At 54.5% G+C, this 20,320-nt stretch overlaps 1 protein-coding gene across 1 annotated transcript in view; it reads right to left on the bottom strand.

Annotated features, from left to right (window-relative positions):
* Nucleotides 1-20,057, bottom strand: part of LOC309544445 (retinol dehydrogenase 14-like) — a 31,409-nt gene extending 11,352 nt beyond the window's left edge. The window contains exons 1-2 of the mRNA XM_082243358.1: nt 20,043-20,057; nt 19,708-19,894 (exon numbers count right to left, since the gene is read on the bottom strand). Coding sequence (XP_082099484.1) covers nt 19,708-19,858 — 151 coding nt within the window. The 5' untranslated portion in view covers nt 19,859-19,894; nt 20,043-20,057. The remainder of the gene's footprint in view (nt 1-19,707; nt 19,895-20,042) is intronic.
* Between the last annotated feature and the right edge of the window lie 263 nt (nt 20,058-20,320).

Here is a 20,320-nt window from a genome sequence, read left to right as displayed (position 1 = left end):
ACCAGACACTGGGGGGGATGTGCGCACCGTGTACCAGACACTTGTGCGCACCGTGTACCAGACACTGGGGGGGGGGGGATGTGTGCACCATGTACCAGACACTGGGGGAATATGTGTACTGTGTACCAGACACTGGGGGGGGGGGGGATGTGCGCACCGTGTACCAGACCCTGGGGGAATATGTGTACTGTGTACCAGACACTGGGGGGGGGGGGATGTGCGCACTGTGTACCAGACACTGGGGGGGGGGGGGGATGTGCGCACCGTGTACCAGACACTGGGGGGGGGATGTGCGCACCGTGTACCAGACACTGGGGGGGGGATGTGCGCACCATGTACCAGACACTGGGGGGGGGGGGATGTGCGCTCCGTGTACCAGACACTGGGGGGGGGGATGTGCGCACCGTGTACCAGACACTGGGGGGGGGGGGATGTGCGCACCGTGTACCAGACACTGGGGGGGGATGTGTGCACCGTGTACCAGACACTGGGGGGGGGGGATGTGCGCACTGTGTACCAGACACTGGGGGGGGAGGGATGTGCGCACCGTGTACCAGACACTGGGGGGGGGAGGGATGTGCGCACCGTGTACCAGACACTGGGGGGGGGGAGGGATGTGCGCACCATGTACCAGACACTGGGGGGGGATGTGTGCACCGTGTACCAGACACTGGGGGGGGAGGGATGTGCGCACCGTGTACCAGACACTGGGGGGGGGGGAGGGATGTGCGCACCGTGTACCAGACACTGGGGGGGGGGAGGGATGTGCGCACCATGTACCAGACACTGGGGGGGGATGTGTGCACCGTGTACCAGACACTGGGGGGGGAGGGATGTGCGCACCGTGTACCAGACACTGGGGGGGGGAGGGATCTGTGCACCATGTACCAGACACTGGGGGGGGGGGGGAGGGATGTGCGCACCGTGTACCAGACATTGGGGGGGGGGGGATGTGTGCACCGTGTACCAGACACTGGGGGGGGGATCTGCGCACCGTGTACCAGACACTGGGGGGGGGGGATGTGCGCACCGTGTACTAGACACTGGGGGGGGGGATGTGCGCACCGTGTACCAGACACTGGGGGGGGGGGGGGGGGATGTGCGCACCATGTACCAGACACTGGGGGGGGGGGATGTGCGCACCATGTACCAGACACTGGGGGGGGGGGGATGTGCGCACCGTGTACCAGACACTGGGGGGGGGGGATGTGCGCACCATGTACCAGACACCGGGGGGGGGGGGGACACCGGAGTTAACAATTATAAGCTGAATATTGTGATTGTTCAGTGACTGGAATGGCGCCCCCATGAGAGACATTGTATAGTGCAGTACAGGGGGGATAGATGTCCTATGAAGGAGGCGTCCAGTTATTATCCTCCATACAGAGCGGATTACAGATCACAGATCCAACCACTCAGCCAATCAATAGGTTGCTGACCACTGGAGGCGATCACTCCGCCTCGCCACCCAACAATGCAAAGCACAGAAGATGGCGGCACGCTGCAGTGAAGGTAAAAATCAACAATAAAGCAGAACCCCGTCCCAACCAGGAGGACATTAATGACATGAGACCAACCCAACATATAGAAAAGTATCAAAAAGTATTTTATTTAAACAAGAAGCATCACATAACATCCAAAATGCATAAGAATAAATAATTCAAATCATATACAAAAGAGACAGCAAGAAGAAAATATAACCCTAAACCAGCCCCTCCCCCATACATGGATGTTGGGTCGGTCTCATGTTCATGCCATTAATGTCCTCCTGGTCAGGACGGGGGTTCTGCTTTGTTGTCTTAAGATTTTTAACTTCACTGCAGTGTGCCGCCATCTTCCGTGCCCTCACCTACCACACAATCTATTCCCACCCCCACCCCGTCACATGGACTTCATTACACCTTCTATTATCTACTAATCCCGTTATGGGGATCAAGTGACCAGGAAACAGGAAGAACATACACACAGATCACAAATGCTGGATTTACATTGATTTACAAAATATTTCCAGAGCCATTCATCCTGCAAAAAAAAAAAAAAAAAAAAAGCACATTCATTCTGTGCAAATGGAGGCAAAAACGAATGTTATGAAGCTATTTGCTCTCCAGGTCAAAAGTTTTTCATTCATACAGAATACAGGGAATCAGGAAAACATCATTATGTCCACTAGATGGTGCTGACGACCATAGCAAATAAGTATTTATGCCTTGACCCCTGCACTTTGATCTCGACTTACTCTTGGCCACTGCACTCGGTGCCTTAAATACCTCTGCGTGACACACTCCTGACCCCTGTACTCTGCGCGTGACACACTCCTGGCCCCTGCCCTCTGCGCGTGACACACTCCTGGCCCCTGCCCTCTGCGCGTGACACACTCCTGGCCCCTGCCCTCTGCGCGTGACACACTCCTGGCCCCTGCACTCTGCGCGTGACACACTCCTGACCCCTGCACTCTGCGCGTGACACACTCCTGACCCCTGCACTCTGCGCGTGACACACTCCTGGCCCCTGCGCTCTGCGCGTGACACACTCCTGACCCCTGTACTCTGCGCGTGACACACTCCTGGCCCCTGCACTCTGCGCGTGACACACTCCTGGCCCCTGTACTCTGCGCGTGACACACTCCTGGCCCCTGCGCTCTGCGCGTGACACACTCCTGACCCCTGTACTCTGCGCGTGACACACTCCTGGCCCCTGCGCTCTGCGCGTGACACACTCCTGACCCCTGTACTCTGCGCGTGACACACTCCTGGCCCCTGCACTCTGCGCGTGACACACTCCTGGCCCCTGCGCGTGACACACTCCTGACCCCTGCACTCTGCGCGTGACACATTTCTTCCCCTTCGGAAGGAGACGAACACAGGAGGAGACCCCAAACGGGTTGACTTCAAAGTTAGTCCTTAATTCCAGTCCCCCAAACAAAATTGTCCGGAACAGAGCGTTACTCACCCAGCCAACCTCTGCCTCTCTCGTTGAACACAACCCCTGCCGGGGAGAAGTGTGGACTGGCGCTTCTCTCTGGAGTCCTTTTAGCCGCTGGAGAGAGGACAGGGTGGCTGGGATCACTCCGTCATGCTGTTGGGGATCTGGGCCAACTGCCGGCATCCCTGGGGTATCCAGGTGGAGAACGTAGTTCCATCCACTTTTTCTAGATGAAAATCCCCCAGTGATTGTACAGCAAGGCTGACATCCTCCTGTCCCAATGCCAGACCTTTTTCTGGGGTTGTGTAAGTGGAAATCAAAGTCCAATCCACTACCACAGGAAATCCATCTTCTGTTAGTTGTGGGCAGAGGCCGGTAACGTTCTGCCCAGCTGCCAGCTGTTCCACTGGGAAGTGAAACTTCGGTGGCCTTGCACAAATCCTTCAGGGCCGCCGATTGTTGTATGCAGAGATTAACAGCGCCATGCTCTGAAGTCGGCTCTTCTGCTGAAGGCTCACCAGATTCTTCCTCCTCAGAAGAAAAGTCTAATAAATCCCCAGTCTCTGGTGGTGTCTGGGGATCGAGATTCACCATCTCCTGTCTGTGGAACCCAGAAGATGTTACTGGTGCTGGGCAGAAGCTAGCAGAGCTCTGCCCTGTTGTCAGCCAGGGCCGGCTCTACCATGGGTCCCAGGCGGCATTTAGAGAGGGGCGGCCCCCGGCCGCCTCTTTACTTCTAAGCCTATCGCAAAAAAAAAAAAAAAAAAAAGGTCCGCGGCTGGCCCGACATGCACACTGCGCATGCGCCCCTGCTCGGCAAAGCCCGTAAATGTTCGGCTATTTCCGGGAATAGCCGAACATGCGTTAGCTTTCCCGAGCAGCAGCGGCGGCGCAGTATGCATGTCAGGCCGGCCGCGGACGTGTTGACGTGTGGCGCCGGGCAGCGCCATTTTTAAATTCTAAAGAGCCCTTTAGGAACAGGTAAGTGAGACTGCACACTACCTGTCATTATGCGGGGCTGCAGGCATACTACAGAAGATGCAGTGCTGCAGGCATGGTACATGCCCACAGCACTGCATCTCCTGTAGTATGCCCACAGCCCCGCATTCTCTTGTACCATGTCCGTCTCCTGTACCATGCCCACAGCCCTGCATTCTCCCGTACCATGCTCGCAGCCCTGCATTTTCCCGAACCATGCCCGCAGCCCTGCATTCTGCTGTACCATGCCCGCAGCCCCGCATTCTTCTGTACCATGCCCGCAGCACTGGATTCTCCTGTACCATGCCCGCAGCACTGGATTCTCCTGTACCATGCCTGCAGCACTGCATTCTCCTGTACCATGCCTGCAGCACTGCATTCTCCTGTACCATGCCTGCAGCACTGCATTCTCCTGTACCATGCCCTCAGCCCCGCATTCTCCTGTACCATGCCCGCAGCCCCGCATTCTCCTGTACCATGCCCGCAGCCCCGCACTCTCCTGTACCATGCCCGCAGCCCCGCACTCTCCTGTACCATGCTGACAGCCCCGCATTCTCCTGTACCATGCCCGCAGCCCCGCATTCTCCAGCACCATGCCCGCAGCCCCGCATTCTTCTGTACCATGCCCGCAGCACTGGATTCTCCTGTACCATGCCCGCAGCACTGCATTCTCCTGTACCATGCCCGCAGCCCTGCATTCTGCTGTACCATGCCCGCAGCCCCGCATTCTCCTGTACCATGCCTGCAGCACTGCATTCTCCTGTACCATGCCTGCAGCACTGCATTCTCCTGTACCATGCCTGCAGCACTGCATTCTCCTGTACCATGCCTGCAGCACTGCATTCTCCTGTACCATGCCTGCAGCACTGCATTCTCCTGTACCATGCCCTCAGCCCCGCATTCTCCTGTACCATGCCCTCAGCCCCGCATTCTCCTGTACCATGCCCGCAGCCCCGCACTCTCCTGTACCATGCCCGCAGCCCCGCACTCTCCTGTACCATGCTGACAGCCCCGCATTCTCCTGTACCATGCCCGCAGCCCCGCATTCTTCTGTACCATGCCCGCAGCCCCGCATTCTCCTGTACCATGCCCGCAGCCCCGCATTCTCCTGTACCATGCCTGCAGCCCCGCATTCTCCTGTACCATGCCTGCAGCCCCACATTCTCCTGTACCATGCTGACAGCCCCGCATTCTCCTGTACCATGCTGACAGCCCCGCATTCTCCTGTACCATGCCCGCAGCCCCGCATTCTTCTGTACCATGCCCGCAGCACTGGATTCTCCTGTACCATGCCCGCAGCACTGCATTCTCCTGTACCATGCCCGCAGCCCCGCATTCTCCTGTACCATGCCCGCAGCCCCGCATTCTCCTGTACCATGCCTGCAGCCCCGCATTCTCCTGTACCATGCCTGCAGCCCCGCATTCTCCTGTACCATGCCTGCAGCCCCACATTCTCCTGTACCATGCTGACAGCCCCGCATTCTCCTGTACCATGCCCGCAGCACTGCATTCTCCTGTACCATGCCCGCAGCCCTGCATTCATTCTCCTGTACCATGCCCGCAGCACCTCAGTCTCCTGTACCATGCCCGCAGCCCTGCAGGGCACTGTGGCACTATAGACAGTAGAAAGTCTGGTGCGCTCATCTGCCCAGTGTCTACTGCTCTGTACACACTCACACCCCTTTGACTGCTTTCATAGTCCTATAGAATGTGGGGGCATCTTGGAGGGCGTGAATTTTTTTTTTTGGGGGGGGGGCAGCATTTCATTCTCGGACCCAGGCAGCACAATGTCTTGAGCCAGCCCTGTTGTCAGCACTTCCGCTTTGGGGACAGAAATCTCCAGAATTTCCGCTGCCGATTCTAAGGCATGCTGCTGAACGTGTTCTAGCAGTTTCCTGTATGCCCTTTCCTTAACAAGTGTTCTAGATCAGATTTAAACTCTTGAGACCCCAGCGACAACGAGCATAACCTCTCTGTATTCTCATAGGTCCTCAAGGGTAGGTTCCCCTTCATCGCCAAACACAAACACATCTGTAAGGCTCTCCCACAGCAATCCAGGGCTGCCAAAGTCATATCCCTCCGAAGAGCATTCGGTTGTCTCTTCTAAATATTCCGGCTCTGCTTGCCATTTCAGAGCGCGATACTGATTGTCCAGCTCTATCTCCTGCTGGACCAGCCTGTCCAAATCGGATACCCATCGCTCCTGGGGCCGCTCTCCCAGGAATGCCATCCGCAACTCCCATTGGCCACTGGCCCGTTGCCCCGGGGTTGGAAAGCAATTGCCCTGGTGCATGACTAGGGTATAAAAGATGATTTTGTCTCTGTGAACTGCTTGACCAACAATCTACCTTATTTCTTTACCCAAGTAAAACACTGGACACCATAATTGGAGTTTAATGGCCAAAGCAGCCTTTTATTAAACCAAATTGTATAAATAACATATATAAATCATACCAGCAACAGTAAGTACATTCTGAAATCTGGAGCCCCCAAGGTCCTTGTAGGCACCACTACTTCACGTACCTGCTTCACCAAACTTAGGCCTCCAGACGCAAAACACCGACTCGGAGACAACACCACTATTAGCAGGTACAACCCAGACAAACCACAGGGAGCCGTACGGTCACGTACCTGCTTAACCAAACGTAGGCCTCCAGACGCAAAACACCGACTCGGAGACAACACCACTATTAGCAGGTACAACCCAGACAAACCACAGGGAGCCGTACCCAAGACGGGTCCCTACCAATTTTTATTTATCAAATAAAGCACATACAAGGACCTTGTACCCCGCCACCGGCGCACAAACATGACACCTCGTGTTTGAGCGCACCACCACACCCGCAGGGCTCTCTGCTCGCCCTTTACCCATCAATACACCTTGTGAACCGGTGAACACCATCGCCACATAATTACCATCAGGTGTCCTACTCCAACTCCCGGGTCTGACCCCCAGACCACCCCCACTCACCACGATAACCGACTCCGAAGAGATATCACCCACACCCTTTGTAACTATCAACTAATGGAGTCACGCCCAATGAGTATGTGTTACCGTCTATGACCATGAAAGAGAGGGAGCAGGGAAGGAGAAACAAGGAAGTAGAAAACGTATAGGAAGACCCCCATCAGCTCCGACATGGAGAAAAGACCCCCAACATCGTCCCCCTCGTGTGCCGGTAACCTGTCAGTAGCTCCGAGGAGGCCCAGGAATTGAGGAAAAACTCTCCCACCACACGGCCGCACAACCCTCCCGGCACTCCCTTGTGGAGAACATTCCCCCTCAAAAGGATAAAACGGCCGGTTCGGCCTGTTATTAAACAAAACCTGAAATCACCTAATGGCCAAAACAGTCAAGACCAATCCAGATAAAAGAATGGTTTGCCAGATCCTCAATGAGACCACCTCCCCCAACTACGGGGTATGCGGTACCATTAAAGTAGATTCTTTCCCCCAGACGCAGAACGCCGCCCCTGGGACAATTCTACACTGACCATGGGCCCCTGGCACCTATGCAACCCGGTAGGTCTGGACCGAACCAGACCACCCATGGGACTCTGTGCCTGAGATGAGGCCCCACCATGAGCTTGGTCAACACCATGTTCCTGGAACCCCTGCCATGACCCCAACTGCCCAGCAGCGCAAGTTTGAAATGTACCACCGGACTTAAGGCGCACCCCGCCAGCAACAGCACCTCCTAATGCCGAAAACCCAAAGTTTTTGTTTCCCACAGCCGCGCAGGCACTACCTAGCCCCCCAAAACAAAGGAATGCCCCTTGAAACAGCGAAACCAAAAAAGGGGGGGGGGGGTTGGGATCACAACCAAGCACCCAAAGTACTAGGTGTGCCAAAATGAAAAGAAGGCTCTCCCCTACCAAAATCGAAACAGATCGGGGCAACACACGACCAGCGATACCCGGACCGCCCTCTATGACCACAAGTAAATAAAGCCGCTGTAATTGCCCCACCCTGAAATATCCTAGAGATATTGGGTGCAGCCGCCACAGCCTGACACCCCCTGGTAACCCCCCTTAACTGGCATTCCACAGTGGACGCCATCCCTTAGAGGGGTCGATGAACTGATAAACATGGCCTGTGATTGTGCCCGCCTCCAAAGACCCCAAACGCCAGGGACAAGACATGTTGATACCCTGGAATGGATGTGTTCCCGTCATTGGTGGACTCAAGTACGCATAAACAAAGAGGTAACCCCCAACGCAGGATGGGCATCGGAACCCAGATCCGCACAAAACATGCCCGCCACCCGCGTTCACTTTGTAAACCCAGTATGCCCCCAGGCCGAAGCACCAGAGCGAGCTACCGGGTTCTGCAAACTGGCCTGCCACGTTAAGGGGCACTAACCACTGGTAACAATGCAACATGCCAGCCGCCTGAAACCACACCACAACCTAAGGTGCTGAACCGCCATCCTCCAATGCACGCTACAAAGGACGTTCACAATAGAAACGGCCCCCGCGAAGGCCAGGAATAAAACAACCGCCCCGAGTAAACCCTTTATAAGTCGCAGGGCCAAGAGCTCCACGCTGTCTCAGCAGTCACAGACCCGAGCAGGACCATGACTGCCCAAAATTAGCAAAAGTAGAGAAGGACCTGGTCCGCATGGACAACACCACCCCCACCCCATGAAACCCAATGAACACTCTCACTCCACCCGGGAAACTGACCAGAAATGCTGCCGACCGATTACAAATCAGCTCCAGCGTCTCTGACAGTCCAAGCAAGATACCCCCCCGGTCCCCACCAAGGACCCTGACTGCCCGATGCCACCCCCCAAACCTGGGCTCACGGAAACCGAGAAAGACACACACCTGAGAGCTAGTACCACCAGGCGTAGGTGAGGCGTGAAAAGGCATCGATATACAAGCGAGACAGAACAATATGGCACAATGAGGGAAACCATAGAGGAGAAGATGCCGAAACTCTGGCACTTGCAACCACAGCGACCTCAGTAACCCAATTAAAACAGGCCTGCGGATTACCAAAACAATCGCCAAAACGGCAGCAAGCATAATGGAGAAAAACCCTCCCTGGGAACTGGTAGGAAACCCCCACCCCTCATGGAGGCCCGGGGAAAGAGTCCCAACACCCAATAGTTGCCCACCATGACACGCTGCTCCCCACGAACCATACCAGATGAAAATGCTGGAAGCCTCCCCTAATCATGCCGACCCAACCATTGTATGAATGCGGTATGCAGGATGGAACCAGCAAACTCTGGTGTGGCCAACGGAACGGAAACCGCTGTAAGCAACGGCACTGCTCTAATGATTGTCCCCCGCAGAGCCTAGCAAGGCAAAGAGTGTATACTCCGCAGGGCCGCCGTCCATGGCCCCGGGTTGAGTACAATGCCTAGAAAGCATAAAAAGTGGCAAATGAAAACTAAGGAATGAAACAGTGGTCACCCGCAGAACAGGTGGGAGAAGCCACCACCCCCCAAACTAGGACCAGGGAAGGATCCCCAGTCCAGACAAAACAAAGGCACTACCAATGCTCCCCTCCACGCACGAACCTGCAAGGCAGTGCACCCAAAAACATAGCCAGACCTGCAAAAGACCCACCAAGGATACATAGAGAATCCCTGGTGCAGTGGGCGCAACCCTCCCTGCAAGGAATTAAAAAATTGCAAAAAAGGACAAGAAGGCAAACCCCCGCCGTGGCAAGGCCAGGCTGCAAGCACCTAGCCATCACGCCCACCAAAGATGAACTCCCCGGTCGAACCGGCAAGTAATAGGATGGAGTCCGACATATACCGAACATTGCACGGAACCTTGCCGGGGGGGGAGTTGAAACGATACAGCACACGGGCAAGATAAACGATGAGTCAACCATGGTTTTTTTTTTGTTTTTTTTAAATCATTAAGGTACACAACTAAGGACGACACCCCAAAAAGAGGGGCCTAGAAACCGTCCCAGCAAGGGGTAAGAATTGGACCGGCCATGTGACCCAAGTGACTGTCCTGTGGACAGCTCGGCCAAATCAAAAAAGGCCCCCGGGCATAACCGCAGAACATCAAGAGCCTGCAGGAAAGGAACAAAAGCAGGACACACGAACTGACTGAACCCTAAACCCAAACGCCGGCCACCGAAGGACCTGCACAGTGATCCGGTTCACCGCATCGCAAAAGAATCATCCGCGGCACCTGCTGCACACTCCTCCCTGTTGGCCTAAGGATCCCCAGACACATTGTGACCCCGTAGATGACCCCTAAACCCGGCGGGCCGCTGCGCAGGGGCCCAAAAAAGCGTAAAACCATGTGGAACGGTGTTCCGTGTTCATCACCCCCACGCCCTAGTAAAGATGGCAACTGCGTGTAACACTAATATCTACCTTCCCATGTAGTCTTCCTTGAGCTTGGCATACTTACCCTAGTTCTGGTTGCACTGTTCCCGCAGAATCAACGGAAAAATACCAAGTACTCACCCTTTCTATTCCAATGTCCAACGCCCGCTTGAGACAGGGCCCCCCGAAGCACCCGAACACTGCATGTCCCACGAATCAGCAAAACGGGTCAAATGTGCAGCCCAATTGTGCCCCAGGCATCCCCCAAGCAACACAGCGCCAGGCGCCGCCATGATGCATGTCACCGAAACTAATAGTGGGAATCGGATCCGACAAGAAATGCCCCTCAGCCCGCCACCCGGAATACAAACCCCACGTGAGACAGGGCATAGCCCAAACCCATGCAAGCGATAAATGCAATGTCTGCAGACCTAGCTGAGAGGGCGTCCCCTGCGGGCTGTTACCACGACCCTCTAAAGAAAACACTGATCCCCCACACAATGCATAGGTCCTAGAAAACCACCACCCACTGCCCCAGTAACCTGAAATAATCCCCAGTAAGAAAAGAAGAGAGAAAACCTACACACAAGGCTGCCCAGGACACTAAGCCCCACCAGCCGCAGATCCAAGCTGACAGCGCCGGGTCCTCGCCTCCAAAGTCACCGATCCCCTTCCACTGTAATGATGCAGTCCGCCATCTGCAGTGCACTCACAGGAGCCACCGAGCGATCTGCTGCCAGAGACATCGCAGGGCCCTCGCTCTGCCCCATCCCGACATCATCACCGGCCGCCCCACGCTCAGTCCTCCGCAGAGTGCCCAGAGACTAGCCTGGGCTCTGTCCCCAGCTAGTGTTATGCAGCCTAAGGAGCCGCACCGCTGCACTCCGGATGTTTAGAGACACTGGCACAGGCCAGTTCCCGCCCCCACAACACACACACGCTGGCCCAGCCGAATGTCCGCCTGCCGTTCCCGCCATGCGGAGGGCGGAGGGGGGGGGGGAGGTTAGAGAGAACAAAGAAGACTCACCCCCCTGCAGGCTCTGCAGACTATTCCTCCCTAGCCGATCACGCTGTGTCGAGGTGAGGGACTAAAAAATCCCCGCGCTGCTTAGACCCCAGAGAGTCAAACAGCCAGCACGCGTAGCCGTACAGGGGCTACAGGAGAAGCCCGGAGCCTGCTTTCCCCCAGCAGGCAGACCTGGGCATAAGTTGTTTCAATGCTGTCTCTCTCGTGACTGAAGACCTCTCCAGGACCCTCCTACTGTTTGAGCCCTAAAGCCCCACCTATTCCCTACGCTCCACCAATCCAGTAAGTTTCCCTTATTTCCTTTTACCCTCCTTGAATTGCCACTCCAAACCCCCTTTTAACCCTGTCATGTTGGCCCTCCGTCTAGGTTCTTCTTCCCTTACTCCGGGCCTTGCTTACCAGCAACCTGGAGGGCTCCAATCCAGACCTCCACCTGAATCTGCTGCCTGATCTCCAGGTATTGATCTGCAGACACAGTCCTGGGGATTACTTTAAGGGTGATCCGCAGCAGCCCATGGAACTCTGATGCCAGGTCCATATCTCCGCTGGGGTGACCAAAGTCTGCTATCCCAATCGTAGATCTCGGTGGTGGTTTGGAACGTGTTCACAGGAAGGAAGTACTATCCCACCGCTTGCCACCAATGTGATGGACCCTGTACTCAAGAAGAGTATGTCTGCCGTATAAGCTTTCCTTGCCCGGTACCAGCACGATCCAAGATCCCTTAGCCCACCCAGTCACTTGTCGAGACATCAGTGTAGGGTGGTAAGAAGCATAAAAGACTGTTTATTCAAACACATGCACAAAGAGATATACACTGTGGGACGATCCCCCCTCCCCTTTAGCAGCTAATCCACATACACATATACATCCCATAATAGGTTAATCCCAAGCAGGGCTGCCATCAGGCGGGTACAGGTGATACACCTGTATGGGGCCTGAGCATCAGGAGGAGCCCGGGCCACGGCAACCAAGAAGTGTGCACAGTTCAAGGGAGAGGAGATGGGATTGGAGGAGGAGTACGTGGGATGGAGGAGATGAGACTGCAGGAGGAGGACATGGGATTGGGGAGATGGGATGGAGAAGGAAGAGGGCATGGGATGGAAAAGGACATGAGATGGAGGAGGACATGGGATGGGACTCGTTGGAACAGCCAGTGGGGGGGCCCTGGGTTAATGTTGATGGTCAGGTCCGGGGGGGGGGCAGACCTAAAGCTGTGTAAGGGGCCCCAAAATTTCTGATGGTTGCCCTGAACCCAAGGCAGACAGAAACAATAGAACAATGGAATACAGGCACTTAACAATAATAAACCCCACCCCACCTCAAACTATCTAGCAATTTGAAAAGTGAAAATGTTTATCTTCATATATTTCCTGAGGGATACTGTTCAGAAATATTATTGTCCCAAGTGAAAGAGCCCCTCACTCCCCCAACACAAACCACACATATAGAACCCAGGATAACCGGGGTAACACCAAATGCTGAGTCCGGGGTAGTTGTACAGCGAGTGGGATTAGTGCAGACCCGACTGGGGTTCTTGGTCACCCTGTGCCCCTAATAGACACAGGGCAACTTGCACATAAGAGGGGCCGGGGAATCTGGATAAGGAGTCTCCCAACCCCTCTAAGGTAATCTGGGTTCCACAAGCCCCCCAACCAAAATGGCACTTTTCCACTGCAAGAACCGGCTCGGCTCTACTTGGCCCTGCTTGGCCCGGTTTGCTTTTCCACTGCTGGTACCCCATGGTACGGTGTTGGAACGGTTCGGTACAGTACGGTATGGTTTGATTTTCCACTAAAGTAGTACTAAAGTTAAGCGGGTGGGATAACAACGGGGTGGGTGGGATTCTCTGACCAATCAGTGGCTAGTAGTGACTGCATGCAAAGGATTGTGGGATATGGTACCTCTTGGAATCACAATCGAGGTGGTACTGTTTTGAGAGCCGAACCGTTCGGTTCCATGCAGTGGAAAAGCGTCAGGGATAGAAAAAGGAGAGGCCGTTTGGTACGGTGGCTTCCCCGCATCCTTTCGAGTGTTTAAGGCTTGGTTGAAAATGGGCTCCCAATGTAGCAAATATGCACCTCCGATTTATGGAGACGATTGTAAAGATTATGTAGGCAGAGTGTCATCAACTAATTATTACTATGCTATCCCTTGGGTTAGTGGTCTGGACAGAGGCTGTGAGAAGTAGTAATCCTTTCCCTAGGGATGGGGCTAATGAGTATGATTAGAGGACTTTGTCTGGGAGACACAAGTGCCTACGATGCATTTGGCCCCGATCCCACGTGGGATATGGAAGATATGAAGGTAATGGAGAAGGATGTAGCAGGTTGTTTTGAATTTAAAACACCTAAGAAGGCATTTTTTGGTGACAAAGGATTACAGCACTGTGATCCTGGGCAAGCAAGGGGAAGAGATATGACCGGCCACGACTATAGAGGATCCACATCCCCAATACGTTTATTGCACCACAACTCCTCCTTCTTGGGGAAGAGTCTGTGGATGAATGTTCTGCTGTGGTCCCTTCGAATATTTTTTGAGTGGTCTCTGCCTCCGTGTATCTGTGCCTCTCTAATTGGTTAGGACCTTCCCTCCAAAAATTAATTTTTGGATGTTGTGGATCCCCCCTGGGCTCCCATATCCGCCTGGGAGGCGTTTTTTTGTTGCCTGCTCACCTTTGTCTGTTGCCTTCCTCCTCATCTTTGGATAAGGCTGCCATGGGAACTATGTTATCATAGGAGTTGCATCATATTTGGAATCAAGTCTTTTATATAAACATACAGGATAACGCTCTTAAAAAAAAAAAACCCTGAGGAAGCGGCTGAGATCCCGCGAAACATGTCGGGCAATACCCATTAGGATGGAGTTTATTGTGGTTTCATACTGCTTATCACAAGTCCCTTGTGGTATTATTAGAGAATTCCTCCATTGCTTTTTTTGAAGAGATATGACCGATGAAAGGAGGCCTTGGAGAGGAAGAGGGAATTTCAACAATACAGGAAGACGCACTCACTGCTTTGGATGTGGACGAAGAAGGTCACTGGAAGAATCAGAAACCCCCACCTCTAACAACAGGGTAATGCTCCTTTGGGTAATCAACAACAAGGTCAGGTGGTACCTCAGCATCAGCCCCAGTATGCCTCAGTATGCCTCAGTATGCCCCAGTATGCCCCTGCACTTCAGCAAACTCAAGCACCAGTGAGACACCACCTGCAATGGCAAAATCAGACTCAACAGCCATAGGTGCAAATATGCAGTTCTACACTCTTAGAGATCTACCATCCTTGAACTGGAGAGAAAATCTGTAAACACAGATTTTAGGTTAATTTCTGGCTGTCTGGTGAACTTATTGGGTACAGACCAGTGGCGGCTGGTGCATTGGGGGCGCCGCCCCCCTGCCCATGCGTCCGGCCCCCTAATCTACATGTGGGGCGCCGGACGCATGGATTCTAATGGGGTTGTTTTTTTTTTTTTTAAGCACGTGATTAGAGCCAGAGACTTTAATAGGCTTCAAAAAAGGGTGGACTGGGGGCGCCCTGAGCCCACCCAGTTGTGTGACAATAGCGAATGAATATTCGCTATTATCACGCGGATCCTCCTCCCAGCCAATCAGGAAGTGGGTCCTGAGACCCGTTTCCCGATGGGCTGAAAGGAGAGGCCATGCTATTGGCCAAGGAGGAGGGAGGAGACGCAGGGGAAGCCACCTCTGCAAAGTTCCCCCTTTACCAGACTCTGATGCAAGAGGGGCTCTGGAACAATGATGTAAGGGGGGGGGGGGTTCTGGTTACCAGATACTCCCTTACATCAGAGTTCCCCTTTACACCAGAGCCTGCAGAGCCCCCCTTACATTGTAAAGGAACTCTTGCGGTTCAGGTGGAAAGGGGGGGGGGGGGTCACACCAAGTATTGATTTGATTTTTCTTCTGTTCGCTCACTTTGCATTTTGTAAATTGATAAAAATAAAAAAAACTGAATTAAAATATAAGAATTCTAACTTTCAGGCATTTCTGCTGCCTAAAACTTTTGCACAGTACCGTATACAGTATGGTGTGTATATATATTATATATAATTTATTTATTTGTATTCCATAAAGACATGGATGAGCGAGTTTGGGGTGGAGGAACTTGACTGGCCTGACCTCAACCCAATAGAACACCTTTGGGATGAATAAGAGCGGAGACTGCGAGCCAGGCCTTCTCATCCAACATCAGTGCCTGACCTCAAAAATGAGCTTCTGGAAGAATGGTCAAACATTCCCATAGACACTCCTAAACCTTGTGGACAGCCTTCCCAGAATAGTTGAAGCTGTTAAAACTGCAAAGGGTGGGCCAACTCAATATTGAACCCTACGGACTAAGACTGGGATGCCATTAAAGGTCATGTGTGTGTAAAGGAGGCGTCCCAATACTTTTGACAATATAGTGTAAATATATATATATATGGAGTATTTTTGTTGTATGGAATGTCAGTTATGCTGTATGTATGTGTATATATATATATATATATATATTACTGTATATGGAGTATTCTTGTGTGATGAGTCATTGACCTTCAGAGCGTCAGCTCCTGGCACACACTCAGCACTTTGTTATCTCTCGGTGGCCATGAACTGATGGTGGCGGCGGCCATGAACTGATGGTGGCGGCTGGATGGGCCCCTCTTATCTCTTCTCAGATCGGGGGGGGGGGGGGGGCCCTATACATGGAGAGGACGGGATCCCGTTTCCCTCTCCTCCTGGAAGTCAGGAATTAACTCCAAACTTCCCAACGGCAGGAAAATCGTACTGTATATGTACTGCGCCACTGCAGATGGTGGCGTCACACAGAATCTTGTTATTTGTTACAATGAAATTCCAACTTGTAACACAATGATAATATAAGTCCCCCCCACCCCCCACACTCAGCCCCCGGCTTTCCCCTTATTCCCGGGATCACTCCATGATTATCATTCTCACGGAATCGTCGCACTCATTCACAATCACACTTTCCTTCTGTTAGAATTATTTGGGGGATTTTTAGGTTGATATTAAAAAAAATATTAAAATAAATAAATTAGTAGATACAGTATTGGGGGGTGACAGGCGGGAGCTCCAGGTGCAGTGTTTTCATGTGGGGGACACACTAAACTGCGCCATCCTTTTTACAAGGTCCAATGAAATCACTGCGCACCTCCAGGTGAAATCAGATTGGCTGGATGATTATTATAGGAAATGTACGGTGTGCACAGTGACGAGACGCAGCGTTGTATAGGAGACGTGCGGTGTGCGCAGTGACGGGATGCGGCGTTGTATAGGAGACGTGCGGTGTGCGCAGTGACGGGATGCGGCGTTGTATAGGAGACGTGCGGTGTGCGCAGTGATAGGATGCGGTGTTGTATAGGAGACGTGCGGTGTGTGCAGTGACGGGATGCGGCGTTGTATAGGAGACGTGCGGTGTGCGCAGTGACGGGATGCGGCGTTGTATAGGAGACGTGCGGTGTGCGCAGTGACGGGATGCGGCGTTGTATAGGAGATGTGCGGTGTGCGCAGTGACGGGATGCGGCGTTGTATAGGAGATGTGCGGTGTGTGCAGTGACGGGATGCGGCGTTGTATATGAGACGTGCGGTGTGCGCAGTGACGGGATGCGGGGCTGTATAGGAGACGTGCGGTGTGCGCAGTGACGGGATGTGGCGTTGTATAGGAGACGTGCGGTGTGCACAGTGACGAGACGCAGCGTTGTATAGGAGACGTGCGGTGTGCACAGTGACGAGACGCAGCGTTGTATAGGAGACGTGCGGTGTGCACAGTGACGGGATGCGGCGCTGTATAGGAGACGTGCGGTGTGCACAGTGACGAGACGCAGCGTTGTATAGGAGACATGCGGTGTGCACAGTGACGGGATGCGGCGCTGTATAGGAGACGTGCGGTGTGCACAGTGACGAGACGCAGCGTTGTATAGGAGACGTGCGGTGTGCACAGTGACGGGATGCGGCGCTGTATAGGAGACGTGCGGTGTGCACAGTGACGAGACGCAGCGTTGTATAGGAGATGTGCGGTGTGCGCAGTGACGGGATGCAGCGTTGTATAGGAGATGTGCGGTGTGCGCAGTGACGGAATGCGGCGTTGTATAGGAGATGTGCGGTGTGCGCAGTGACGGGACGAGGCGTTGTATAGGAGACGTGCGGTGTGCGCAGTGACGGGATGTGGCGCTGTATAGGAGACGTGCGGTGTGCACAGTGACGAGACGCAACGTTGTATAGGAGACGTGCGGTGTGCGCAGTGACGGGATGTGGCGCTGTATAGGAGACGTGCGGTGTGCGCAGTGACGGGATGCGGCGCTGTATAGGAGACGTGCGGTGTGCACAGTGACGAGACGCAGCGTTGTATAGGAGACGTGCGGTGTGCACAGTGACGGAATGCGGCATTGTATAGGAGATGTGCGGTGTGCGCAGTGACGGGACGAGGCGTTGTATAGGAGACGTGCGGTGTGCACAGTGACGAGACGCAGCGTTGTATAGGAGACGTGCGGTGTGCACAGTGACGAGACGCAGCGTTGTATAGGAGACGTGCGGTGTGCGCAGTGACGGAATGCGGCATTGTATAGGAGATGTGCGGTGTGCGCAGTGACGGGATGTGGCATTGTATAGGAGACATACGATGTGCGCAGTGACGGGATGTGGCATTGTATAGGAGACGTGCGGTGTGCGCAGTGACGGGATGTGGCGCTGTATAGGAGACGTGCGGTGTGCGCAGTGACGGGATGCGGCGTTGTATAGGAGACGTGCGGTGTGCGCAGTGACGGAATGCGGCGTTGTATAGGAGACGTGCGGTGTGCGCAGTGACGGGATGCGGCGCTGTATAGGAGACGTGCGGTGTGCGCAGTGACGGGATGCAGCGTTGTATAGGAGACGTGCGGTGTGCACAGTGACGAGACGCAGCGCTGTATAGGAGACGTGCGGTGTGTGCAGTGACGGGATGCTGCGTTGTATAGGAGACATGCGGTGTGCGCAGTGACGGGATGTGGCGTTGTATAGGAGACGTGCGGTGTGCACAGTGACGAGACACAACGTTGTATAGGAGACGTGCGGTGTGCGCAGTGACGGGATGTGGCGCTGTATAGGAGACGTGCGGTGTGCGCAGTGACGGGATGTGGCGCTGTATAGGAGACGTGCGGTGTGCGCAGTGACGGGATGTGGCGCTGTATAGGAGACGTGCGGTGTGCACAGTGACGAGACGCAACGTTGTATAGGAGACGTGCGGTGTGCGCAGTGACGGGATTCGGCGTTGTATAGGAGACGTGCGGTGTGCGCAGTGACGGGATGTGGCGCTGTATAGGAGACGTGCGGTGTGCACAGTGACGAGACGCAACGTTGTATAGGAGACGTGCGGTGTGCGCAGTGACGGGATGTGGCGCTGTATAGGAGACGTGCGGTGTGCGCAGTGACGGGACGAGGCGTTGTATAGGAGATGTGCGGTGTGCGCAGTGACGGGATGCGGCGCTGTATAGGAGACGTGCGGTGTGCACAGTGACGAGACGCAGCGTTGTATAGGAGACGTGCGGTGTGCGCAGTGACGGGATGCGGCGTTGTATAGGAGACGTGCGGTGTGCGCAGTGATGGGATGCGGCATTGTATAGGAGACGCGCGGTGTGCGCAGTGACGGGATGCGGCGTTGTATAGGAGACGTGCGGTGTGCGCAGTGACGGGATGCGGCGTTGTATAGGAGACGTGCGGTGTGCGCAGTGATGGGATGCGGCATTGTATAGGAGACGTGCGGTGTGCGCAGTGACGGGATGCGGCGTTGTATAGGAGACGTGCGGTGTGCACAGTGACGAGACGCAGCGTTGTATAGGAGACGTGCGGTGTGCACAGTGACGGGATGCAGCGTTGTATAGGAGATGTGTGGTGTGCGCAGTGACGGGATGCAGCGTTGTATAGGAGACGTGCGGTGTGTGCAGTGACGGGATGCGGCGTTGTATAGGAGACGTGCGGTTTGCGCAGTGACGGGATGCGGCGTTGTATAGGAGACGTGCGGTGTGTGCAGTGACGGGATGCGGCGTTGTATAGGAGACGTGCGGTGTGTGCAGTGACGGGATGCGGCATTGTATAGGAGACGTGCGGTGTGCGCAGTGACGGGATGCGGCGTTGTATAGGAGACGTGCGGTGTGTGCAGTGACGGGATGCGGCGTTGTATAGGAGACGTGCGGTGTGCGCAGTGACAGGATGCGGCGTTGTATAGGAGATGTGCGGTGTGCGCAGTGACAGGATGCGGCGTTGTATAGGAGATGTGCGGTGTGCGCAGTGACGGGATGCGGCGTTGTATAGGAGACGTGCGGTGTGCGCAGTGACGAGACGCAGCGTTGTATATGAGACGTGCGGTGTGCGCAGTGACGGGATGCGGCGTTGTATAGGAGATGAAATGCATATAAATTGTATCCAATCTGGATCAATGGAGAAGTGACACTCAGCACTCACCTCGCTCGCTCTGCTCGGGTTGCACTCACCTGTGTTGGCTCCGGTCACAATGGCAGTTTTCCCAGTCAGGTCCACGCGGCACTTTTTGGGGTCCCATCTGCCTTTCCTCTGCATGCGGAGGACCACCGCCAGGACCAGGGAGCAGAGGAACCACAGCGGGTGACTGAGGAGGGACAGCATGTCTGGGACACCTGGGGGGAGGGAGAGGACTGACACCTTGCACTACACCTACTCCCTGCACTGACACCTTGCACTTCACAGACACCCTGCACAGACACCTTGCACTACACCTATACCCTGCCCAGACACCTTGCACAGACAGACACTGTGCACAGACACCTTGCACAGACAACCTGCACTTCACTGACACCCTGCACTGACACCTTGCACTACACTGATACTCTGCACTAAATAGCCCACACCTGGCTGCACCACCCCCCTCGGGCTGCCGTCAGGGACTGTACGACACCACTGCTATGTCAGCGCTCCTCTAATGACTGACATTTAGGAAGTGACAACCGCACACACCTACCCTGCACCACCCCAGGGTCCTAGTGCCTGCAGCACACCACCACCCTCAACTCCACCCAACCTAAATACTGTATACAGCTGTGATCCCTTATACACAGGGGTGCCCACCTC

The sequence above is a fragment of the Pelophylax lessonae genome, assembly GCF_965119305.1.
Source record: "Pelophylax lessonae genome assembly, chromosome: 1".
Taxonomy (NCBI): Eukaryota; Metazoa; Chordata; class Amphibia; order Anura; family Ranidae; genus Pelophylax; species Pelophylax lessonae.
This window is presented reverse-complemented; position numbering and strand designations above follow the sequence as displayed.